General features: G+C 50.3%; 1 protein-coding gene across 2 annotated transcripts; it reads right to left on the bottom strand.

Moving 5' to 3' along the window:
- Window positions 1-413: 413 nt before the first annotated feature.
- LOC123603976 lies at window positions 414-24557 on the bottom strand. Of its 2 annotated transcripts, none has more exons than XM_045489544.1 (5): window positions 23501-24557; window positions 15037-15206; window positions 5618-5745; window positions 2828-2974; window positions 414-662 (listed from the first exon to the last, which is right to left on the bottom strand). In XM_045489544.1, the coding sequence occupies exons 1-5, from the start codon at window positions 23566-23568 to the stop codon at window positions 432-434; spliced, it is 744 nt and encodes a 247-aa protein (XP_045345500.1). In that variant the 5' UTR covers window positions 23569-24557; the 3' UTR covers window positions 414-431. The 2 variants fall into 2 exon arrangements, with proteins under 2 accessions (XP_045345500.1, XP_045345499.1); XM_045489543.1 differs by having other exon boundaries at window positions 2828-3001; window positions 23501-24555.
- Between the last annotated feature and the right edge of the window lie 976 nt (window positions 24558-25533).

A 25533-nucleotide genomic window follows, 5' to 3' on the forward strand; every position in this document is an offset into this window, starting at 1 on the left:
GGAGAAACGTCAGCCTTCCAGGGTTTGACGTGGTCGTGTGTGGATGTGGTGTTTGGTGCAGCGGCAACCATTTTCTCACCATGAGGAGTGAACCCCCAAGGTTGTCATCCAACACTCTGTGATGGTAGACCAGGAGGACAGAAAGGGAGGGGTCCTTGATTCACTGAACTCTAACCATCCCTTCTCTGCATCTTTAGACTTCTGGAGAATCATGTGCCTACTAAGGATTCATTTCTAGTTCAGTATCGCGGCTCCTAACGGTTTCATCCTCTCTAAAATATTCCCACAGAGGCCTGTTGGTGGCATTCCTCAAATTATCTAAATGTTAAGTCAGGCCTGAGAACGTCTCCGCGTTCCTGAGTCGCTGGGCTCTAAGTGTCTCAATGCAAAGCCTTGCAGCAAGGGGCCAGATCGCAGTTTTAAAATTTTTATTATTTCGTGTCATTAGATTTTGTTGCTTTAACTATTGGGGGGAATAAAGGCATTTTAATGTGACTTGCTGCCTTCTCTTTCGCGGGGTTGTTGTCATCCTTTCTGGCGCCCGGCTCCGTGGAGGACAGGGATAGAACGTGGCGATTCCCATCCGCGGGGCGTGGAATGCCCATTCTCTGCACGTGAGGATTCGTGGGCAGGTCTTGGGGAAATGACAGTGTTCGCATCTCCTAGGCGGCAGAGAATAAAGGCAATGAAATAGAGTGTGGGGGTGGGGAGCCCTGGCTCCAGTGCACGGGTTCGTATCCCGGCTCTGCCCTGACCGCTGACAGCCTTGGGCAAGTTGCTTACCATATCTCAGCTTTTCTTGCTTCGTGGGTATCGTGAGGGTGATGTTAACATGGTAGAGGTCATGAAGGTTAAGGATTGGAGGTAAGGTCTTTAGTGATGAGGGAGCATGAGGGTCAAATACAGGCTGCCCCCCACACGCCCCGCAAGTGGAATATGTGTGATATTCCTTGGACACACTCTCAGCTACCCAAGAACAAAGGAAAGGCGTTTAAGTGCTTGCCATGGTGATGTGGGAAACTAAGGCAAGAAAAACTTAAATTCCCTTACTCCCTACAGCCCGTTGACAAGTCCTTGAAACCAGCAAAGTGACCTCCCTCTAGGAGCTCAGCTGCCTGGATAATGGCACTTCGCTGGGGGCAAAAGAGAACCTTAGCTTCACGTAAGCCCAACCTTGAGGACCCTGTAAGTCTATTTCCTTTATCTCAACTGCCCCCAGATGCATGCTGGCAACCAGACTCCAGGCTTATGGCCCCCTGATCTACATCTGAAGGGTCTCATGACTGAGGTTGTATTAAACGGTGGCGTTTCCCTAGCAACAGCTAGCCCCTCAAGGTCCTGGAAAGGTTTCTTCCAAAATCCCTTAGGGACTTCCTCTATCCCTGACCCCCTGCCAACCTGAGGGTATATAACGAGTTACCCGTTGGGACCCCAGGGCAGCTCTTCCTACCCCTGTGCTTTAATAAAATCACCTTTTTTCACCAAAGATGTCTTCAAGACTTCTTTCTTGGCCATTGGCTCCAGACCCCATGAACCCCCCCATCACCCAAAACGCCATCGTTTAGCACCGCACCTGGTGTACGATGTGGGCACAACACATTGGTGCTGCTGTTCCCAATTCACACCAGCGAGCTTCTGGTTTAATGGGTTTGGGGCAAAAACCTGGGCGTTAGCATGGCTAATCACCCGGGTGATTCTGAAGCTCGGAAAAGGTTGAGAGCTACGGGGGAGAAGAAAGGTCCAGAGCTGGGGTGGAAGGCACACTCCTGAGCTGTGCTGGGCTACAGGTGGCCTTGCCATACTGGCTCCCTCCAGACACAGGGCTGACGTGAACAAGGTTGGGAAGGAGGGCCCCAGAAAGGTGGTGAACAGAGAATTTGTTAAGGAAGGAAATGCCAAGGCCCCACCCAAACCCTCTGAATGGAAATCACTGTAAGCCTGGAAGTCTGCATTTTTTTTATTAAAATTTTTTTTTTTAATGTTTACTTATTTTTGAGAGACAGAGAGAGACACAGCATGAGCGGAGAAGGGGCACAGAGAGAGGGAGGCGCAGAATCCGAAGCAGGCTGCAGGCTCCAGGCTCCGAGCCAACGGCACAGAGCCCCACGCGGGGCTCGAACCTGCGAACTGTGAGGTCATGACCTGAGTCGAAGTCGGACGCTTAACCGACTGAGCCACCCGGGTGCCCCTGGAAGTCTGCATTTTAATCAGGCTTCCCACGTGATTCATACGCACACTCATATTTTAGGATCATAAGAAGCTATGTCTAGAAAGTATCACAAAGACAGCACAGTAATGATTTTAAGGAAATGCATTTGGGGATGGTCCCACTCAAATTGACTGGAGTCCAGAGGGTCACAGGTGAGGAAGGGGAACGGGAGCCAGAACCTTCTTCCTTTATCACAGAAACTTCCCTTTCCCAGAGCCCTCTCTCTCTTATTTCAGAACACCACACCTGCAACCACTTGCCTTCGGAACTTCCCCAAACCTCAGGTTACCGACCTTTAGGTAGGCTACAGTTCATCTCTTGTGGTAGATAGGATCACTGTTCTCAGTTCTTTACTCCCTCCTACCCTGCGAACTTGCGATCAACAGAAGAGGGACGAGCCACTTTCTCTGCAGGCCAGCAGGTAAGAAACATAGACGGTGGCGATGGTAAAAGCCGGCAAATGTTAGAGCAGTTTGTTACGCGGCATTTTTGCGGCCGCCGCTGACTAACGCATTTCTTAAAAAAGACAAAGAATTGGGGGTTGTCGCCGTTCTCCCTAAAAGACTTAAAAAGCAAAAACAAAAAACGAAAAGCTTTTCCAAGGAGAAGGGGGCTCACCGTGGTGGCGAGGGCCTGGAAGGGGCTGAAGATCTTCCCACGCTGGTAGCGTTTGTGCACGTTGACGTCCCCAAAGCGGCTGCGGCGCTCCTTCCGACCGGCCAGTCTCTTCTCTGCCTTCGTGTCCACAGAGCGCCAGAAGGGGCCCTGCGGGGGCACACAGGCCACCGGCACCTGCAGTGAGGGGCCGAGGTAACATGTGGTTACCAAGCACCCTGGGCTCGCGCCGAGACAAAGAATACTTTTTAAAACAGGCAGCTCTTGTCCATGCCTCTCGCTTATCAGTTGGACTTCCATTTACCTTTCTTGATTTTCCGTGGCCTCGGGAGGCAGATAAAAGGGCCCTCCTTCCCTTTGTTGCTGGGAGTCTGGCACATTCGAGTGAGGTCGGGGCACTGAGCTCTCCTCAGGAGCTTGTCACTCACCGCAGGACCTTGACTCCCCACCCACCTGGAAGGCCATGACTTTACAAGGTCCCTTTCCAGCCTCGAAGGGGCCTGGTGGCTATGAAACTGGAGAGTCAAGCTTGCTACGGGTTGAAGGCCATCCTTCCTGGAGGCAGCAGGCAGGAGGCAGAGTGTGGTGTGGACCGGAGGGTCCTGTCTCGTGATTCTAATCTTGCTTCTGTCAGAAACCAAGGCGCAAAGGAGCCCTGTCTGCATTCCGCTGGGAGAGACACCGCCATGGGTGCACGGTGGGTTTCCCAAGCCTGAGTTCCCTTCCGTGTGCCCTCTGCCCGGACCCAGCCCTCTCTCGGGGGCTGCCCTGCTGGGTGCCCACAGCTGTGGCCGTGCCAGCCCTGCCTTCTGACCGCCGTGGCGCCCACTCTCACTTGGTGTCCTGGGTTCCCCCCCTCCCCCCCTCCCCCCATTCCCTCTCCTGCCCTCCCTCATCGGCCTGACCACCGAGCGTCACATTCCACCTGCATGTCTGTTTCTCCGAGGAGCGGGTACCTCCTCAGCCTAGATTCTGATCACAGCCCCCCCACCCCCACCCCAGGCACGCCCTGCCCTCCCTGTTTGCAGAGGAGGCTCAGCAAAGTTTTAGATGGGGTGGCCAGTGAAGGCCTTGCTGAGGTGAGGTGAGGGAGGAACAGAGCAGTCTAGGCAGCGGGCATAGCAAGTGCAAAGGCCCTGTGGCAGGCCTGTGGCTACCATTGTGGGAAGGGCCACAAGGAGGCTCAGGTAGCTGAAGTGGAGTGGCAGAGGGACTCTATCTGCATCACGATTTCTTTCACACCCCCCAGAGGCAGGGACGTGGTCGGCCGCATGGCAGCAGATGGGTTCCGGCCGCGGATGGCCGAGGGTGCCCTCCTTTCTGGCCGACAACACCTGCGAGGGTGGGGGTTGCCGAGGAGTGGGCGGCTGGACAGGCCGCAGGAACCTCATCCCAATTAGGGGCTTCGGCCATTTCCTGCCTCCCACACAGCAGGAAACAAAGATGCGTGTTGTTTTATTTCTTCCAGCCCTGACCGTAAGGAGCCAGAAGAACGCGGCGATAGCAGCTCTGGAGGCGGGCGGAGGAGCTGACAGACAGCAGCGGCCCCTAGGGATTCCGGAAATCAAACATCCCGCTTCCCGGATGGGGAAACTGAGGCCCCGCCGGGTGAGAGGACTTTCCTGAGGGCCTTCCGTTACCTTCTCGAGCATAAAGTCACTGCGAAGCTTCAGGGGGGTGACTCTGCTCCAAGGGGGTCCACCTTGAAGGACGATGGCTTGAAACCCCTGGAGCTTAGAAGGAGCCGGGCCACCCCGAGTCCTCGGGACTGGGCCAGAACCTCCGGACGGCAGGGCGCATCTCCCCTGCGCGATGCGAGGCCTCCAGCCCGGCCTCTTCGGGCTCTTCCCCTGTCCCTGACTTGTCACGTTGCTTTCCTTTGGGAGAGCCAGCATCACCGGCCTCATCATCACGTCTCTAATACAGTGGGCGTGTGCCTCCTTTTCCGCCTGGGTGTCTGTCCCCCCCTTCCTGTCCTGCCTTCCCACCCACCCCCACTCACCCCCATCCATCTGTCAGGGCCCCGATTTTGGCTGCCGGTGCAGTGCACCTCCACCAGAGCTAAGTCCTAACCCCTCAGCTGCGGTAAAGTCCTCCTCTGGGCTTTCCATACACGGAGCCCAAGGGTCTGTGTCCCCCACTTGACTTCCTGTGAGTGTCTCTCCCCTCGACCATGTCCCGGCTAGGCACTAAGATCCGTGAGAACAGGGCCTCTGTCTCATCCGTCCGCACGGATGGTCCATCTACAGGACGACGTGTCCTGCGGTAAGCATGCGACAGAAGTTTGTCACGTGAGCAAGCAGTTACCTTTGGGAGAAGGCCACTCCCGGGTTTTGAGACAACAGGGGTAGGTGACCCCCAAACCTCTCAAACACGTCTCACTCACAGAGCAAAACGAACCCGTTAGCCGCAAGGTAAGGTGTTGAAGACTCACATCTTCCACGGTGGGGGTGTGGTAGAAGTTCGGGGCCGGGAGGAGGAACAGAGGTGCCCTGGGGTGGAAAAGACCCCTCGGAGCATTGGAAAACTGTCCGATTGGGAGGGTTGCTTGTTTTGTCTCTTTGGGGAACCCTGATGAGGTCATGATACGTTATGACCTGTGTTTCTCTCCCTGCACTGGTCTTGCATGGTGGCAGAGGCGAGGGGGGGTGGGAGGGAGACGGCAGGGCACAGAAACCACTTCCTCCTGTCTTTGTCAGGACCTTGTTGGCTCAACCCACCCCTGCGTGGGGCATTCTCTCACTTCCCAGGGTGCAAAGGATAAGGAAAAGGGGGGGCCCTTGGAAGACTCACGTCAGGGATTCTTAAGCTCTTTGCCATCAGAGGAGTCAAGTCCCAGCTTCGCCCCACAGCTTTGGTGGTGCTCAGACTCGAGATTAACGGTGGATAAACGGGTCCCAGCGGGATCGGCAGCTTCCAGTCTGTTCCAAGGAGGAGAGGAGAGAAATGCCGTGTTGTAGGTTCCGTGCGCGGTGCTGGCCCCTTCCCCGCCTCCACCAGGGTTAATGTCTCTGTGTTTGACCCCGACCCTTAGATTAACAAGGGAGGTTCTCGCCGCAGAGAAGGAAGCAGACCCTCAACCCAGGAGCCAAGAATGAAAGTGCTCTTGTTGTGGGAGACTCATCGAACCTGTCCGATACTCTGATTTGCTTTCTGGAATGTGATCGGCATGGTGGGCAATTCTCTGTGCTTGGTGCATCCCTGGCAAGTTGTTTTGCGGCTGCCACATGAGTCGAGTTAATTACTGCCGTGGGGGTTTAACTGAGTAGAGAAGAGCATCCTGGGCTCCCAAGATGGTCATTTAATTAGGCTAATTAAAGACTGAATTATGTGACCCTCTCACTTTTTTGTATTTGTGCAGAATTGTTTTTTACATACTAGTGTAGAAGTCGGCAAACTTTCTCTGGAAGGGCCAGAGAGTAATTATGTTAGGCTTTGAGGTCCATGTGACCTCTGTTGAAACGACACAACGTGGCTGTTGCTGCACAAAAGTAGCCAGGGGCGCCTGGGTGGCTCTGTCGGTTAAGCGTCTGACTCTTGGTTTCGGCTCAGGTCATGATCTCACAGTTTGTGAGTTTGAGTCCCGCATGGGGCTCTGCACTGACAGTGTGAAACTTGCTTGGGATTCTCTCTCTCTCTCTCTCTCTCTCTCTCCCTGCCGCTCAAAATGAAGAAGTAAACTTAAAAAAAAAGTAGCCATAGGTAACAAGTTAATAAGTAGGTGTGGCTGTAGCTCAATACAACTTTATTGGTGGGCAACAAACTTACCTTTCAGATCATTTTCATGCATCACAAAATATTATGCCTCTGATTTCTTTTTTGCAACCATTTAAAAATGGCAAAACCATCCTTAGTTTGCCAGTCACACGAGACAGATGGCAGGACAAATTTGGCCTAATGGGCTGTCGTTTGCCAACCCCTCCATTAGTGGATGCTTCAATACACCCCCTCTTGCAAGGAGACAATTTCCTAAGGCAAGCACTGATTTCCAAAATAGAAATGAGTGTTCTGGAGTTTTCTCAGCGATTTCAAAATCCCGATGCAAGATAGACATCTGGCCCGTGACCAAGCCTTCAGCAAACCGAGCCTGGGCTGGCTGGCCTAACTCAGTGACAAAATCTAGGGTTCCCAGGGTCTTCGACGTCATCCAGTTCATACTCTAGCCCTTATGCGTGGGCTCCCAAGTCCTAGAGTAAGCGATCTCATCATCCTGACCCTTAATCACTAATTTTCGCACTGGCAGCTTTGAGGCACCGGGAAGGCAATTCGGCCTCCATCTAACCTCACTTCCTGATGTTGGACGGAGATGTTTATTCCCCCCCCCACGCATGCGCCAGAGGCATAAATAACGGCCGGACTCTATCTCTAGGTTGCCGAGCCAGCCATGGTCTTAGGGTCATTTCCCTTTCTCTAGATTTTAGGAGCTGAGGTTGTGGACAGCCAGGGTGGGAGGCTTGGGTCTGGCTGGTAACTGCTCGTGTGGTTCCTGAAAGCTTTTAGCAGCAGCCCAGGATGGTCTCACTCTTCCAACAGAATTTAAAAATAGAGAAGGAAGCAAGCTTGACATAGCCATTTCCCCAGGATGCCAGAGTAGGTATAAAGAAATAACTCCGAATGATTCTTTCTGGGGTCCACCATGATACTTAATCCTTAAGACCACAGCAAGGTTGTGATATTTGAACACCTTTCATGGTGGAAGGAGGCTGGGGTGGGGGGGGGAGGCGGCTAGCCTAGCCCAGCCCCAGGGTCTTGCACATAGTAAGCTTTCAATGAGTGTTTATAAGGGGGAAGGGGTTTTGAAGGCCATGGATGCCAGCTGACCTCCCTCTCAGGTCTCTGTAGGAGCATATGTTATTCTGGTTCAGGGGGCGGGGGGGGGGGGGGGGGTAGGGAACGTTCCCCTCTAGACCCAGGCAAACCACAGCCAGTCCTGATTTTCCAACCCCAGGCTGCCACGGGCTCAGTGTTATCTCAAACGAGGAATCCAGCTTCCCTGGGCTTTGCCAACGCCTCCCCAGTCCTTAAGTGTCTGCTTTCTGCCGCATTGGCAATCAGTCCTGCTGGAAGCAGGGACGGCTCAGCAGGTAGAAGGAGCCAGCCCTGACCCAGCTCGGGATGCGTTCCCGGGGTTCTGGAGCATGCCCCTTTGTACGGGAGAGAAACCCTGGAGGGTTAGAAGTGATGGGAAAAGAGGAAGCTGGGGCTTCAGGTCGCTCTTCTTTTCTTATGGAATAATTGTGCCATTTTGGCAGTTTTTACGTTCCTCTCCTTGATGATAATTACTTGGGGGTGGGGGTGGGAAAGAATGGCTGCCAGGGGGGTGGAAGGGAAGTCAGAAAGAGGCTGCTCTCTGCAGGGATCAAACCCTGGAGAGAGATACGCATCGTCTTAGAAGACTGAGAAGGCTTTTTTTTTTTTTTTTTTTTTTTAATTTTTTTTTTAAATTTTTTTTAATTTATTTTTGAGACAGAGCATGAATGGGGGAGGGGCAGAGAGAGAGGGAGACACAGAATCGGAAACAGGCTCCAGGCTCTGAGCCATCAGCCCAGAGCCTGACGCGGGGCTCGAACTCACGGACCGCGAGATCGTGACCTGGCTGAAGTCGGACGCTTAACCGACTGCGCCACCCAGGCGCCCCTAAGAAGGCTTTTAAAAAGATTATTTACAACAGAAAATCTACCTCCGGGCCCTCGATCCAGAAAGCACTTCTCATCTGGCACAAGAAGGGTGTGTTTGCCTCTTGGCATTAGTCTCTGAGCTCCGGAAGGCAGACTTTGGTCTTTGAAGTCCCAGCACCCCGCCTGAAGCTGGGCATACAGTAGGTGCTCCATATATGCAGGCGACAGAGCCAATAAGCACTGAACGAGCATGAGGAAGACAAGCTGAGCACCTTTCTTGGCTACGTGGGCAACTTATTCTGTGCTCATCGCGACCCCAGATAGTCCCCACCCAGGGGTGGGCTGTCCGCTAAAAGGAACAGCAGCCGGGACCTGGGAGAGCCCCTTGGAAAGGTGTGACATGTGTTGAATTTCAATGTTTGCTACAAGTAAATGGGAAAATGCTTTATCGCTGCTCACATGTCTGGTTGTCTTGTCCTCGGCGGTTTCTCTTTAAGGGGAGTTTGGCTTTCAGACCCTGGGAAGCTATCAGACTTGGGCTCCCGCTGAAGTTCACATTCCTGGCGATGTGTTGGGGTGTCCTGGGGGGCTTTAAAAAATTCCAAAGCAAGGGTGCACCCCAGGCCAAATGCATCTGCGTTTTGGCAGGTGGGACCCCAGAAAAAGCCATCTAGGGGAGTCAGTCGTGTGCAGTCAAGGCTGAGAACTACGGAGGGACCAAACCAGTGGGGGGGGGGGAGTTCTTAAGGGTAGAAATAATAATCCTTATGGATTAGGGTATTCTATTGAAGTCAGCACTTTTTATCTTTGACAGTGGCTTCAATAAGTGAGCAAAACCCCTGAGTCTCTGTATCCAAAAGTCATTTAGTTGGATTTGAAAGCTTTTTTGCTGTTTGCCAGCTTTTGAACGGGGTTGGGGGGTGAGGGGAATATTAGAGAAACGCCATGATTCGTTTTTTTTTTTTTTTTTTTTTGGACCAAGGTCTACGTTAGTGTTTTCTGAATCCACAGCTCCTAACGTGCGGCCTGCCGTGTAATAGACACTCAGAAATGCTGCGTGTAATAGATACTCAGAAATGCTAGAGTAATTATAGCAGCTGCGGCTTATAGGATGCTTCCTGTTATATTCGCCATCTCATTACATCTTCAAAGCAACCATATAAGATAGGTCATATTCGTGTCTTCATTTTATAGGGTGTGGTAGGCAGACTTCTAAGATGGCCCGAGATTCTGCCGCCTATTATCTATGCCCTGTAGAGTCCCCTCCCCTAGAGTGTGTGCAGGACCTGTGAATATGAAGAGATACGGTGCATCATTACGTCCCATTGTGGCCAAGATGGAGGGATCTTTGCAGATGGAATTAGGTCCCCAATCAGTGGAGTAGATATGAATGAAAAAGGAATTTCTCTTGGGTGGGCCTGGCCTAATCAGGTGAGCCCTTTAAAAGAAGTTCAGGGGACTTGAGACTCAAGTCATGCTGACCGTACAGAAGCCAGCCACCCTGATTTCTAAGGCTGCAAGCAAATGGGCTCAGGCGACGGGCCTCCGATAAGACCCCACGCAGAGGACCCAGCTAAGCCGGGCATTGTTTTAAGCCGCTAAATTTGTGGTAATTTGTTACACGGCACCAGAAAACTTATACACCAGTGAAGGAATAATAGTGCAGAGGAGTCATAGGACTTGGCCAAGGTCACACGTTAGGAACGGTGGAGCCTCCAGGGGAACCCCGCCATTTCTGACCCCTGGCTGTTTACCCGCGACATTGCCATCAGCTTGCGAAATAAGGTTCATCTGCAGGAGCTCACTGATTTTCTGTGAACTATAAATGGGACAAAAGCTAGGCAGACACCGAGGCCTGCTGCTTTGTGAAACAAAGTGCAGTCAGAAGTGACAGGGATTTGCCTATGCCACATAGGGTTTTTGCACATGGTAGGGATCAGGGCCACAGGCACGGAAAGGGTGTCTTTTCAGACTCGCAGTCCAAGCCATCCCCACAAGTAGACACATTTGTAAGTCACGCGCAGGAGAAGGGATGATGAAAACTCTGTTAATCAGGACCGGGAGCACAAAAGCCAGTTTACCGAACATCAAAGAGACCTCAAGAAAAAAACAAAAGACGTGGCCGTGGTCACATGGTGATGCCCATCTGTTTTGCTCCCGTTGAGAGGGTGCAGACCTACTTTTCTGAGTTTAGACCATCATGATTATTAGAGTTTCCCTTCTTTAAAGAAAAGCTAGTCTTTACTTCTAGTAGTAATGCACATTTGAATCCAGCTTTTCCAGTGTGTGTGTGCGTGTGTGTGTGTGTGTGTGTGTGTGTAAAAGTCTGTTAGTGGAGAAGGGGTGTCTTGGAAAGTTACTGTGTTGGTCCAGTCAGCCAGAATGTATCTTTCTCTCTTCTCTTCACTAACATGTCCTCTTTCCGCCTGGCTTGTGAATGTGATGCACAGAGGCGAGCAGCCATGTTGTGAACATGAGGATAAGGAGACGTAGATTATAAAAGGCTTGGGTCTCTGATGTCATCATGGAGTTCCCTACGGTCCCGCACTGCCTTCCTCTGGACATCTTGTCATATGGGGGAAACACACTCCTCTCTCTGTTGGTGGAATTTTTTCTTTTTACCCCTTCAGGGCAAGTGCAATTCTGTTTGACATAAAAATCTAAAAAATAAAGCAAACTCCCCAAGCATTTGAAAAACACTTGGCCAGCTGTCCAGTGTCAACACATGCAAGGAATAATTCAACACTTTTATTACAATTTAAGAATCCTTTTCTGGAGTTGTAATCGGTGAGGGAGGGGGAACTCCGGGATGCCTCCTTCCTTCATTACTGAGTCATGGGAAGAATGCACAATGGATAATGGTGTGGGATGGGGAATAGGGTGGTTGAAATAGAATTCAACCACAATAACGAATCACTCATGGGACCTGATGTGTTTAATTTGGTCTAAGGCACAGAGGACCCAAGAAGAAGTTGCTCTTTGTCTTTGAGTAACCCTTCACGGAGCAACTGTTTGGGGTCTAAAAAGTACTTTCAGGTTTGGGGTGAGATAGATGGGCCAAAGCCACTGAATATGCCAGTGAGGCTGTCGCCTGCATCAACAGCGACAGGGTCTAGAACAGGAAGGGGACAGACCCACTTTTCCCTTCCTGGTCCGATCACAGCCACATCACTGAATTTGGCTCAGGAGCACCCAGACTGCAGCTCATTCACAGAATGATGACGACGATGGTGCAAGAATTAACACCCTAAAACTCTGTCGTTTGGGGCGTGGCCGAAGGAGGTGGGAGTACTTTGACTGAAGAACCCAATGGCAGGGGCGCCTGGGTGGCTCAGTCGGTGAAGCGTCCGACTTCAGCTCAGGTCACGATCTCACGGTCCGTGAGTTTGAGCCCCGTGTTGGGCTCTGGGCTGATGGCTCAGAGCCTGGAGCCTGCTTCCGATTCTGTGTCTCCCTCTCTCTCTCTGCCCCTCCCCCATTCATGCTCTGTCTCTCTCTGTCTCAAAAATAAATAAACATTAAAAAAAAATTAAAAAAAAAAAGAACCCAATGGCAGAACACGGCAGTAATCTTCACCTCTCTAAAAGACTGCCCGGCCCAAGAGTGATCAAACCCATCTCCCCTCCACCCCACCCCGGCTCCAACGGTTGGACTTGGGACGAGCGACGGAAGCTTCCAGAAGGCAGTTCTGGATTTGGATTTGCTTACAACGCTGACAGTCACAGCTGCCAACGACGGTCACGTCGCTGCTGGCATTTCGGAGCGAACTGTTCCTTGCGGGGCTGCTGGGCCGGGGTCCCCGCATTCACGCGTTTGCTCCTCTGCTCAGTGACGTCACTGATGAATTAAGAAGGTGTTCCTTAGTGTCTATTATGTGTCAGGCTCTTAGCAGTCAGACTACAACCTGGAAGGCCTCTCCACCTTGGTGCTTCTTGGGTGCTGTGAGCACCAAATCTCCCCAGATCTGCCCCACCTCCCCTGAGCGGAGGCGGGTCGTGGGCTAGGGCTGTGGTTCGGATTTCATACAACACATGGCATTCCGACTGGGGAGTGGCTGCAGATTCTTGGGATTCAGTCACCCCAGCTACTCTCTGCCCTGAGATTCCAAAAATTGCTGTGCAAACCACACATTTCCAAGGGAGCCCATTTCGCCCGTTTCTTAAACATTTATGAATCTCCCTCCCTCCCTCTCTCCCTCTGTCCCTCCCCCTCTGCCTCACCCATGCGTGCGTGCACACACACACACACACACACACTCCACTGTTGATCTTTATAGCCCACACCTATGGGTGTTTCCTGCCAGGATCCCTCGCCTGGCAGGCCTCCTGTGGCTTTAGGACTACTGCCTGAAGCAGCGGAAGGTGGCCTCTCAGTCCCAGCTGGGCACTCCTCAAGCAAGCGGGGCCATTCGGTTCAGGCCCCTTTTACTTCTTAAGGCGTCAGGCTTGCGCGATGTAGTGAGAGCAAATTGGCGGCTGTGCAGGACTGTCTGACGCTGGTGAAAGCATCTGTTGGAAAACTTGCTTTGTAATTTCCTGAGCCTTTTGGGGTCAGAAGTGGGTACAAACCCCCAGCCCGATTACTTTCAAGTGGGAAGAAAATCAGAAACAGAAGGGCTCACGTGGGTGCAGCCTGTGGATTCCGAACCTCAGGCTCCCAGGATAAATGTTTCCGAAGCTTCCAGAAGCGCTCCTTTCTTAGGGAGCCAAAAAGCACTGGCATTCTCCCGAGGGAACCGATTTGGCCCAGACTGGACCGTAAGTGGGTGGGAGTGCGGCTCGATTCGCCCTCTGCCAACGCTGCTCTGTGAGGCTTGGAGACGAGCGGGAGCGCAGAACGAGGCCCCTTAATGCACTCGCTGCATTAGTGTCTTTGATTATCTCTATCGGTTTTATTCACCGCGGTATTTTCAGCACTGGAACAGAGCCCGCCTCAGAGCGGGAGCTCAACAAAGATTCGGGGAGCGAAAGAACGAATCCATTTTTGTCTCCTGTACACTCCCTAAAGTTCTTGTCACTTAGCTGGCTTGGGATAAATGGCTGCTGTGTGAGACACTAAAGTCCAAAAGCAAAGGGGGCTCTGAGCCCTCAACAGACCCGGAAAGGAACAGAAATTGGGAAGGTGGGGAGTGTTCGGGAATGTGGAGGTGTCTGGAAAAGCCCTGGGCTTCTGTGCATGCCCTCAGCAAGCATCTGAGCTCAGAGATGGGAGGAGGCCAGGGGCTTCTCCCACACGCCTTTGAACTTGACAGTTTATTCTCAGCTGGGCCTGCAATGAAGATTTTCAATTTGTTTGGCTTCCAGGCTGAGGCCTTTATCCCAAAATAAAGGGTCTCCTCTCTCTCTCCTACTTTTGCTATATCTCTTCTCTTTCCTTACCCTACAATTCTCTTTAATTGCTAGTTTCAGTCCTGGGGAGTGAGACCAACCTTTGCAAAAAAAAAAAAAAAAGAGCCATGTCTGCATAACTACAACCTTTTCTGATTCCGCGTGGATAGGTCTCTGGAGGTAATTAGGAGAATTTATGTATCCCCTTCTGGCAACTGTAATTTGTCACTCTGTTGAGCTCGTGGAGTGAGTGATAGCTCCGTGTTAATGATCAGAAAAGGTCGCATCTTCCACTTAGATGATGATGAGGCTTAAAGATACCTTTTCACCTTAAAAACACCCCCTTGCTTTTCCGTCCCCTGTCAGTGAGGCACGCTTAGCAGAAATGCCGTGTAGATGCATTTGCAAGAGGTTTGACTTCTTTAGCTCGACAGAGCGTCGTGGAAGGAAAGATGACCCACCCCTGTGCCTCCCCCAGCTCCCTGGGCGCAGGCAGTGCGGGCTGCTCTGTCTATTTGACTCAAGGTTGGTAAATTAGAGCTGGAGAGCCACAGGCAAGGACAAATCACTCCTTGGGTAATAGGTAGGTGAGGCAGGGGAGAAGGGACAGAGAGAGGAGGAAGACAAAGAATTTGCCAAAGGAGAAAACAAAGGAGGCATGCTTCCTACTGGCGTAGCTGCTGTTCCGTGCGTGGATCAGCACCGTGGCCACTGCCTCCTGCTCTGAAGACGCCTACCACTGACACTAGGTGATTCGTTCCTCATACGACCGCAGTGGCCAGCGTCCGGGGCTCAGGACTGTGCTTTGCTGGGCTTAGAAGCAGCCCAACTCGGCAGAAGTAAAGGCGATGGTCGAATGGGAAAAGGGTTGCGGTCCCTTGACCAGAGAGCAAAGGCCATCCTTGGCCGTCCCCCGGGGACGCTGTGCTCTGTGTTTCCTCCCAAGCAGCATAGCGGATCCTGTCGCAGAGAAGATGAGGTTGACCCTGGGACCCACAACACGGGATGTGGCCACCCAGCTGATAGGCCTTTCATTCCAATCGCTGCAACCCCTTCGGCCCCAGACAACACCTAAGTGTGCCAATTAGAGCCTTCGAGCCAGAAGTTCGGTCCTATTCGTGACAGCAGCTCTGCAGACTCTCTGTTTCCTACCCCAGCAGCCCTACCCTTGCGTGAGAGGCCCCGGCTCCAGGACCCCATCGTATAAACCCGAAGGGTGTCTGCAAAATACACGGGGACCGGGTCGGTAGCCCCGGGCCGGCCTTACCCTTGGCGTCTTTTCCCGGTTCTGTTTTGCCGAGAGGCGGGTCTTCCCTGGTAGCCTCGTCATCGGCTGTGTCCTTAGCGATCTGGACACCTTCCCCCCTCGGCCGCGTCTGCCCATCAGGCAAGGGCTGGTGTGCAGGCAGGTCCTCCTCCTTCCTCTCGTGGGGGACTCTAAGCGTAAAAAAAAAAAAAGAAAAACCCACCATCAAGTGTGAGGTTCTGGGTGACGCGGCCCCCAGATGGGTGGCCGAGCGTGTGGTTGTCAGAGGCAGTGGCTGAACCCGAACTTCCGACGTGATGAAAACTCATTTAATCTGGGAAGAAAAGAAATTGACTCTGTCGGCTTATCGTTGCGTATTTGCTTTAGAGCAGTAATGAGGGTAGGGTGGGAATACCCCCCAAGCAGTGGAACGATCAGAGAACAGGTGTTATGCTTCCAGGGATGCTGTTGAAGAATTATACACACACACACACACACACACACACACACGTATTACAAAGAAAACGGTTCTTACAAGGATGAGACATGGGAGGTTGGGAAACATCCAGAACATCTGGTATTTTTTTAATATCAAGCAATATTCTTTTTTTTTTTAATTTTAAAAAAATGCTTATTTATTTTTGAGACAGAGAGACAGAGTGCGAGCAGGGGAAAGGGCAGAGGGAGAGGGAGACGCAGAATCCGAAGCAGGCTCCAGGCTCCCAGCTGTCAGCGCAGAGCCCGACGCGGGGCTCGAACTTACGAACCGGGAGATCGTGACCTGAGCCGAAATCAGACACTCAACCGACTGAGCCACCAGGCGCCCCGATATTCTTTTTTGTGATAATTTTAAAAATTTGAGTATAGCTGACACACACTGTGACCTTGGTGTCAGAAGTACAACATAGTGATTCGACTTCTTTATACCACAATTGTAGCTACCATCCGTCACCATAGCAATTTCCTCTTTAAGGGGTACAATGAATATGCTGCACATCAAACTGCGTTTTCTGTTTCTTCCCCCCACCCCCACTTCCCATGATATCAATTTTTTGCATTTGGGGAAATCGGAAACAGTTGTTGATTTTCAAGCATCCAAGTGCCCCCCACTGGACAAGACCCACAAGGTCCTTCCTGATCTGACCCTGTTCCCTTCTCTATTTTCTGTTTCACCCCCTGCCCCCTCCCCCCCCCCCACCACCCCCAACCTCCCAACCAGTGCACTTTCACCAGGTGAGCCATCCCAGTGCCCTGGAGATGCTTCTGGCTCTCGGGCCTCTGCGATGGGCTTGTCTCTCCTCCTCTGTCTGGAATGTAACACTTCCCCTCCTTCCTTTCCTCGTGCTCCCCTCCTCCCAGGGAACGCCTACTCATGACTTCCTCTATGGGGCTGTCCGTGACACCCCCCCAGTTCTCACCCTTAGATGTAGACCGGCCCTCCCTCGGGTCCCTGGCATCTTTGAAGTATCTCCATGTTAATGATGACCAGTTGCGCAATAAATGGTCTGTTTTCATACCTACTTCCGCTGTTCAATTTCATGTTCTATGAGGTCATAGACTCTCCCTTGCACACGGACGGCTCCCCAGCACGTAGTGCAGATCTAGCAAGAGGCAGATCCTCAGTGTCTGTTGGATGGGTGCCTGGATGGATGGAGGGTGGGTAGGTGACAAAGCATTGGGTAAGGGTAGAGAAGGACAAAAGACAGTAGACCCAAAATATGAGTCGTGTGGAAGGGAACGTCAGGGCGGGAGGGGCGTGGATAATCAAGCTCAGATCCGCAGTGACGACCAGGGTCAGAGTTAGGAGCAGAAAGTCAAGGGCGGTGCTTCTGTACCCATGAGGGTCCCAGCTGAGCCTCGTCAGGAATGTGCCCCTCCAGGAAGGGCTCGGAAAGCAGAGCACGATTTTTGCTTTGGCGTGCTGTGGTTAGCGCTATGTGGCAGCATCTCGGGCGGGTTTCATTTTTTTCCCCGAAAGCCAAAATAATTTAATCTGAAAGCCAGCCTGCCGGAGGTGATAATTAGAAGACAAGGGTTACAGAAATAGAAATAACAGCGTCTACCCTTGGAGCCTCATGTTAGCGCCTGTCATTGAGCTAGCCTCGCTGATACTGGACAGAAACCTAAACATTTTTCCGTGCCATCCACATTTTGAAAAGGTGCGTCATTTTTCCTTCGTGAGTCTCAACTTGGTTCCTGGCATTGTAGTTCCTGAGGCTTCCAATCGCTGAGGACGGTTCCCTTGCTGCTCTCCAAAGATCTAAGCTGTTCGTCTGCTGCCTAGTTGCAAATAGCTGGGCAGTTTTGCAGGAAAACCAAATTCTTAAGCTGAAAAGAACATCTGCTCTGTGTCTGATCACTAGAGATACCTCCAGCTTTTCTAGCAAGTTGTAACATGTGTACTGACAACCCTCAGGCATATTCTGGCACATTAAGGAAATCTACACTCAATAAATATGTTATTAGACGTGTCTCCAGTGCCCTATTCAAGGACCCTCACGTGCTTCACTCACTCTGAGATGCTTGTTTATAAAGTTGTAGCTGTGCCCTTACCAGGTAGATATGCAAACGAGAGCAGGTCCACAGGACACAATTAAGCCTTGTCTTGTCCTTGGTGACTGTGGGGGGAGCTGGGGATGTCCTCCATAACAGCACTTTCTGGCACTTAAAAAACATGCTCACGAAATGTCGAAGAGAAGAGAATACTTTTTAAAGGGCCCCACGTCAAGGAACCAGTGACCAGATCTCCATCTGTTTCATATCAAATGTGTTTATTATCTTTGCATCTCATTCCACAGCTCTGCATAGTCGGTTAGCAAATATCTTTTGGGATCTTAACTTATGCTTAAGAGCATGTTTTTATAAGTGTAACTGGATGTTTGCTCTCACACAGAGACGGTGGTATCTCTTTCTTCACTTTGACTCTGTGCTTTATCGAAACTGTGGGAGAGTGCCCGTGGGCTCCATTCATTCAACACTCAAGGGTTTTTTTTTGTTGTTGTTTGTTTGTTTTTTGGGTCCCCCCCCCCCCCCCCCCCGCCAACGATGTCCCAAACTCTACCTTAGAAGTTGAGCGGAAACAAGATAGTAAGTAAATATATAAGTGAAGTAATTGTGGGCCGTGAAAGGTGCCAGAAGGGAAATAAACAAGGGAGCCAGTAACTGTCAAGGACAACCCTTTGGACTGGGTGGTCCGAAAAAGGCTCTTTGGGCAAAAGAATTAGGAGCTGAGACCTGAAGGGAAGAACAAGCTGTTCAAAGAGAAATTAGGCGATGGGCACCCAGGCAGAGGAAATGGTGACTATAAAGGCTTTGAAACAGTCCAGGACTTGGCCTATTTGAGGAAGAGAAAGCCAGCCAGCATGGCTGGAGAGGACAGAGAGAGGGAAAGTGGCATGAAATGCAGCTGGAGAGAGGCCAGAGTCGGTCAGGCAAAGCCCCGTGGGAAATGTTCAGGGTTTCAGATTTTATTCCAGAAGCAACCAGAAAGCCAGGAGACAATGCCATGCGTGGATTTGCATTTCGTGAGGATTAGGCTGGCTAATCTGTGCAGAAGAGTGGGGAGAGAGGGGAAGGGGAGGGGTGAGGCTGGAAGGGAGATGGCTGCATCAGCTGAGGTGAGAGGTGTGTCGTGGGAGGTGGGGAGAGGAGGGTGGGATGGAGAGGTTTGGGGGGTGGGCTTGACAAGCCCCCCTGGCTGGAGGGGACAAGGGACAGGAAGACTCAGAGACCCGCTGGTGATCTGACCCGAGCGACAGGGGGGTGCCAGTGTTACTTACAGGGAAGGGGCGGTCTCAGGGGGGAAATGGCTGCTTTGTGGAAAGGTGGGGACTGGAAATCCATTGTGAATGTACGAACCGGGAGACCTGTCTCTCAGCTCTGGGTAGAAATGAAGAAGCCTCTTGGCAGTAAATCTCTCGAAACGACAAAGCTTGGGGCGCCTGAGCCTGGGGGGCTCAGTTGGTTGAGCGTCCGACTCCTGGTTTCAGCTCACGTCATGATCTCATCGTGTGTGGGTTTGAGCCCCGGGTCAGGCTCTGCGCTGACAACACTGAACCTGCTTGGGTTTCTCGCTCTCTCCCTCTCTCTGCCCCTCCCCTGCTTGTGCTCTCTCTCTCTCTCTCTCTCTCTCTCTCAAAAATAAATAACAACAACAAAAGAAAGGGTAAGGTTTATCATTTATCGTTATGACTTTAGAAGTAATGAGACATTTGGAAGAATGGGCAGTGGAGCTCGAGACAACTCAAGCTGGGGAGATGAGAGATGGCTCCAGAGTTGACAATAAATCCAGCGAGCGGCAGACTGCATGGAAATACGCAACCGGGAATCTTCTCCCCCGCAACTTCTCGTTGGATCAGACTTCATTTCTGTGCTGGACTAAAACTGCTAGGTGAGGAGTGGGTGAGGGGAGAACAGCTGAGAAGGGTGGCGGAAACATCCGGAAAGGAGGATGAGAATCATGACGTAGACAGAAAGAAGTACTCGGAGCTTGAAAGGCATGCCTAGGGGATGATACAATCGACGTATTTTAATAGTGTCCTTTGAGTTTCAGTGAGTGGAACTCCTTTTTAAAAAAGGTTTATTTATTTATTTTGATAGAGAGTGAGTGCGAGCAGGGGGAGGGGCAGAGAGAGAGGGAGAGAGAGAATCCCAAGCAGGCTCTGCACGGTCCTTGCAGAGCCTGATGCGAGGCTTGAACTCACGAACCCCGGGAGATCGTGACCTGAGCTGAAATCAAGAGCTGGATGCTTAACCGACTGAGGCGACCCGGAACCCATTTTTTAATACGGCAACCCTACAAATGATTTTCTCTGAAAATCACGGATGAGAAAACATGAACCAAGGCATCTGTTAACATTTCTTCAGCTGCGTCTCTGTGTTCCTATTAATTTTCAGCAGATTCTGTTTGTTTTTCCACCAGCCTGCCTATTTCCGAGTACACGCAGTCCCACTCTTTACTTGGCTTATCTCCTTTTCGGTTTGCTCATCTCCTTTTCTTTTCTGGATGGTGCTTTTAGGAAGCCCAATATTTGGATCATGGGGGAGCAGCCTGCAGTGCAAAAATGCATCATCTGGAAGTTCTCACTGGCACCCGACTTGCAAGGATCGATCGTCCCTCTGGGTTTCTGGTTTGCATTTCTACAGTCTCAGAGCTGTGCAAGGGGAAAGTCTTTCACTTCGGAGAGAAGAAGCCTAAGTTCTGGACTTTGAGAGGCCTGAGTGGTCCCTTAGTTCTGTTGCTTTCTCTTTTGCGACTTCAGGCTTGTGACCTAATGGGTCCCAACCCAATGTTTTCACCCGTAAAATGGGTAGTGATATACGCAAGTTGCAGGGTTGTGGAGTTTAGGCGGCATGACTTAGGTGAACTGAGGTGAAGTTCTTATCGTGGTATGTGCTTCATGCTGGTAACCCCAAGCAGCCCATCATATCGTTATTGCTAAGCTTCCCACAAAATGATCGTCGGTGTGATGGAAAACAAACGCTGTGGGTGGCGGAGCGGAGGGTGCGGGGGTGCTGGGTGGGGTTTCTCTGTCGCCGTCCAACAAAGTCTGAAAACTGGAAGCCTGGTAGTGTGTTGAACTCATCCATCGGTGAAACTGGCTAACAAATTTGAACGGAACAATTCAACTTAAAAAAGGGAGACAGGGGCTTCAGTCGGGTGAAGCGTCCGACTTCAGCTCAGGTCATGATCTCGTGGTTCGTGAGCCCCCTATCAGGCTCCGTGCTGACAGCTTAGACCCTGGAGCCTGCTTTGATTCTGTCTCTTCCTCTCTCTGCCCCTCTCCCGCTCAAACTCTCTCTCTCTCTCTCTCTCTCAAAAATAGATAAACATTAGAAAACAAAAACAAAAATGAGAAATTTTCCCATGCAACGTGCATCACAAGCAGCTCTTGAGACATCAGAGCTGGTGACGTGGGATCCCCACCATTCCAGACGGTGACTGTCAGCTGTGACTTAGAAGCAGCTGATGCTATGATAGGGGGTGCCTTTTTCAGTTCCCAATCGTGCCTTCTCAGCTTTCGGCCCCTCTTAGACAGACTGGTCTTAGATCTTATACGGACTCTTGATTAGCTTGTATAACCTTGGACAAATTCTTTCACTCTTCTAGCCTCAATTTTTCCCACCTGTAAAATGGAGACGGTAATAATGCTTACCCCAGAAGGTCCTTTTTTTTTTTTTTTTTTTAAGTTTATTTATTTATTGAGAGAGCGAGAGAATCCCAAGCAGGCTCCCCACTGTCAGTGCAGAGCACGATGCAGGGCTCGAGCTCATGAAATGTGAGCTCATGACCTGAGCCGAAATCAAGAGTGGGATGCTCAGCAGACTGAGCCACCCAGGTGCCCACCAGAAGGTTCTTTTGAGTAGTACATCCCATCAACAAGAAGTCTTTCCACAGTGCCTGGCATACAGAAAGCACTCAGGGCCAGCGATTGTTGTCATCAGAACGCTTTGAGAATTTGTGGGCTTCTAATGGAAATACACGCTTCGACGGACACCGACGGAAGTTAAACCGTGGGTAAGACAGACTTATGTCACAGGGACATAGTATTTTTGAAAAATACCACGGAGATTTCCTTTTGCATATACTCTTGTACTTTATTTGCTCCCCACTCTCCTTTCAGGGATAAGCTTTGTGGGTAGATATCCTGTTATCTCCACCCTCTACTCGTCCCCATCCTGGAGCTGACTGACTGGGTTATATCAATGGACTCTCTTGCCTCTGGGGTCTAGGTAGGTTTGGCCAATGGGATGCTCCAGTTGGGGATCCAAAGAAGGAAGATAAAGATGCTGGTATGTATTCCTCTGGCTGGCTCCTTCCCTAAGGGTTTCGCTTGACCTGCTAGGACCCTACCGGAAAGTAACTGGTTCTCTCTCCACACTTTCTCCTTCAGGATGTCATAGGCCTTCCCTCAGGTCATCGGGCCTTGGGTCTAGGTAATGACTACACTGTTCCCCTATACCTCTCCCATACCTTTGCGACACCACTTTGATTTATTCTACGAGGTAAGTCACTGGTTGACGTAGCTTCTGCTGTCTCGGAGAAAATTAGAATCCTTACAGCAGAAAGCGAAGAAAACGGAGTCATTTCTAGGGTCCTAATTTCAAGATGGCACTTTGCATCCACGGCAATGGAGAAATCAAGCTTTGTGAAGAAAGAAAAGAGTTTTCTGCATTTCTCGGGGTCTCCTTTAACATGGAAAGAGTGAGGCTAGATCAAAAGAAAGCCAAAGTGCGGAATGACAGAGGAAAAGATTTATGGGCGATTTCCACCAGACAGGAAGAGGAAGTAGAAAATGTTGCTACAAGAGACAGGAGGGCAGTTCCGAGACGGTAGAACCTGGGTGTGGTCCACAGCTTGGTCACTGAGAAGCGGCTGCCTCTTCCCCTCAAGCTTCCCCTTTCCCCAACCCACCAGGCGTAAGCAAAATTGGGGTGATGAGGTGTTAGGAACCCTCACAGAAAACCACAGATGGTTTGAGGGGCACTCAGCACATCTCGGCTCACCCCCCGCCCTGTGCTTTCCTGCTGTGCCTACCATGGTCCGCAGGTGGTAATACAGCCAGCGTGGAGGGGTCCCGGAGACCCAGAGTTTCTGTTTGCCCTGCTGAGAGGACGCCAAGGAGTAAGAGTAGCTGTGTCCTGCCACCAGCCTGTGGTCAGAGCAAGGAAGAGAGAGGCGACAAAGCACCCGGAGCTGGGGATCTGAGGGACCCCCAGGGACCCGGGGTGTCAGCAGCAGATGCCAGCTGGACACCCACAGAGGACAGTGAGATCTGCTACACGTACAGGAACACCAGCCCAGGACGTCCAGGGACAAGACCAGCTGGTAGCTGAGAACACCAAGGACCCGACCGAAAGGGTGTGTCGGCTTCCCTCTGCACCCAGATACCATGTTGGAGGGAGGAGGAGCGGCCAGTGGCCCCTGGAGAGAAGGAAGAAACTGCCTTTGAAGTGGCAGAGTATTTCCCCAAATGAGGCTGAGTTTACCTCAAAGTGAAAGGTTTCAAACAGGAGTAGAATAAGTTACTCTCGACTGACAAACTTGTTTTCTCTCTGCCATCGAGGAGGAACGGGAGCTCCAGAGTAAGAGAGTGGGGATGACCCACAATGAGCTTCATTTTTTCACGCCTCCGAATGTGTCGTGTACATTTTGATGCCCCGTCCTTGACTTCCTCAGAAGACTGACCCTTTACATGGGACCTTGGTGTCAGAGGTGCTGAGTCACGTGAGGGATGGTTGACTTTTTCTTATTAAGTCATCTCAATATAATAACATGCAAGGAAAATAATACAGAGAAATATCCATATCCCCTCTACCTTATGGTGAAGACATTCACTTTTTTTTTTTTTTATGGCTTCTTTATCCATGTTGTTAAAATATCGGCTAACAGATTGACCGAACCCCGCGTATAAGAAAGCCAGTGCTGTTGACAGCCAGAACTTGTCCCCGGTGACGTAAAGGAAGAGAGAGGTGAGCTGGTTACCTGACATTGTCATATGGTGTCAAGCTTTTGCTTACTTGGGAGACCTTCCAACTGGTGAAGTGGGACATTCTTAGGATGGTGTCCAGATTCAACAGTGTTGATAGAATTTCACACTTTATTTCCTGCTCCTCAGCCTTTGCCCTTGTACAAAATCCCAGGACTCATGGGCATCCCTCTCCATCCTTTCTCTGGCATCCTAGACCCTGATTCTGGGGCTCTGGCCTCCTTTGGAATGGTGACATTATGATGTTCATGTTAGAAGGTTGTGGGTGGAGTCCCCAAGCCTGTTTAAACAAGCTTCCATCCTACAGAAGGGATTTTAGGTCTGCTTACCTCTGCATGTTTTCTCCCTTTTGTGTTCTAATGCACGTGCCATTTTAAGGAGGCGTTTTACTTGGGTTGGGGAGTGCGTGGTGAAGCAAAATACATCCCCCTGTTCTTATGGGTATCTCCCTGATCTGGAAGCAGGCGCTGTTCTAAACAATTGCCTATTCATGTACCTCCATGGGCTTGGAACTCTAAAGAGGCACAGATCTGCCCACATCCATGAGCAGGGGAGACGCCTATTTATTTCAGCAAGATGGCGGACCAGGGTTGATCTGGACGTGATATTATGGATTGGGAAGCTTGTTTGTGAGAGGTGAAAGCAGCTGATATTTTGAGATGTCATTTGGTTGTCTGTGTAAATACTCCCAAGGGTGTCTTCTCAGCAATCCCCACAGTTGGCAGAAAAGCCTCGGGTGATGACAGCTTTGGGGTCACTTGAGAAGTATTCAACACAGGATGATGCATCTGTGGGCTTTTCAACCATGAAGGAAAGGGGGCTTCTTAGAGGAATCCCAGGGAATAAAATGGAGGAAATACCAAATGAAATCTAGACACAAGATCTGTGGACAAATGGGTGCAATAAAGAAACTGTTTAAGACTTTATAGTTCTTGCCACCGACACCCAGGCTTTTTGGTTCCCAACGCCTACCGTATCAGTATTCCTGGCATTGACAGACGTGAAATCACAGCAACTGAACAAAATGGGAAAAATCAGACCATGACAAATCAGCTTGGCATTATTTCTAACTTCTGTCAGGATTTCCTCTTCGACCCATGAAGAATTGAGAATCACTAAGTTTCCAAACATACAAGGTAGTCCTAACTGTTGTTTTTTGTTTTGGTGGGGTGGGGGCTGGGGGTTGTAGGTAGGGCAGAAATGACTTCTTACCTTCTTGTCTTGTGGTCAGACAATAGAGTCCATATGCTTTATCAATGCTTTGATATTATTTGAGATGCCCTTTATGGCCTGGCATGTGCTCAGGTTTTGGAAGTATTCCCTGTAAATTTGAAAGGAATGCAGATTATCTAGGAGTTGAGATAAAGTTCTAAACATGTGGATTTTATAAAGTGTCTTACTCATGCTATTCAAATATCCAACATCATTATCAATCTTTTGATCACGTGATCAATCATGTTGTAACAGACGAATGTTAAAATCATACTTTAGGAAATTCAATTTTTCCTAAGTCTATTATGATATCACTTTTACTTTACTTTACTATTACTTCATATGAAATCACGCTTTCGTACATCCATCAAATATTGACAGTTTCATATGGCTCAACCTAATATTTTGAGGCTACGTTGCTGACGTTTGCTGTCTCTGGTTTCTTATAGTTTTCTAATTTATTATGTGATAACCTTCCTTGTCCTTACATAACATCCGTTAAAGTTTCTTCCACCTGACATTTATATGGTAAGAACATCTTTATTTCGATCAGAACTTTTCTAGTGTAATCCATGTATCTGTATACTGACGAAGTTCTATTTGGATTAATGTTTGCCATGTTCTTTTTTCTATTTATTATACTTTTTCTTTGCTCTCTGCCCCTTTCCCCTGCCTTGTTTTTGACATTTTAGTTAAGAAAATTGTCTTCAATCTGATTATTCCCTGCCTCTAAGTCTTTGGAATTCTAAGTCTATATATTCTACTTCTATAGTAGTCTTACCAACAGACTCAACTCTGATGACTTCATTTTTCTCCG

Source organism: Leopardus geoffroyi, chromosome E1, assembly GCF_018350155.1.
Source record: "Leopardus geoffroyi isolate Oge1 chromosome E1, O.geoffroyi_Oge1_pat1.0, whole genome shotgun sequence".
Taxonomy (NCBI): domain Eukaryota; kingdom Metazoa; phylum Chordata; class Mammalia; order Carnivora; family Felidae; genus Leopardus; species Leopardus geoffroyi.

Excerpts from the sequence above, each read along its gene's own strand:
- LOC123603976 (XM_045489543.1), bottom strand. The coding sequence starts at position 23,568 with ATGTCCCACTTCACCAGTTGGAAGGTCTCCCAAGTAAGCAAAAGCTTG. Across the intron at positions 5,746-15,036 it reads ACCGGGAAAAGACGCCAAGG|ACTGGAAGCTGCCGATCCCG; the intron begins GTAAGGCCGGCC and ends TCCTTGGAACAG. Across the intron at positions 663-2,827 it reads TCCAGGCCCTCGCCACCACG|GAGATGCGAACACTGTCATT; the intron begins GTGAGCCCCCTT and ends TCTGCCGCCTAG.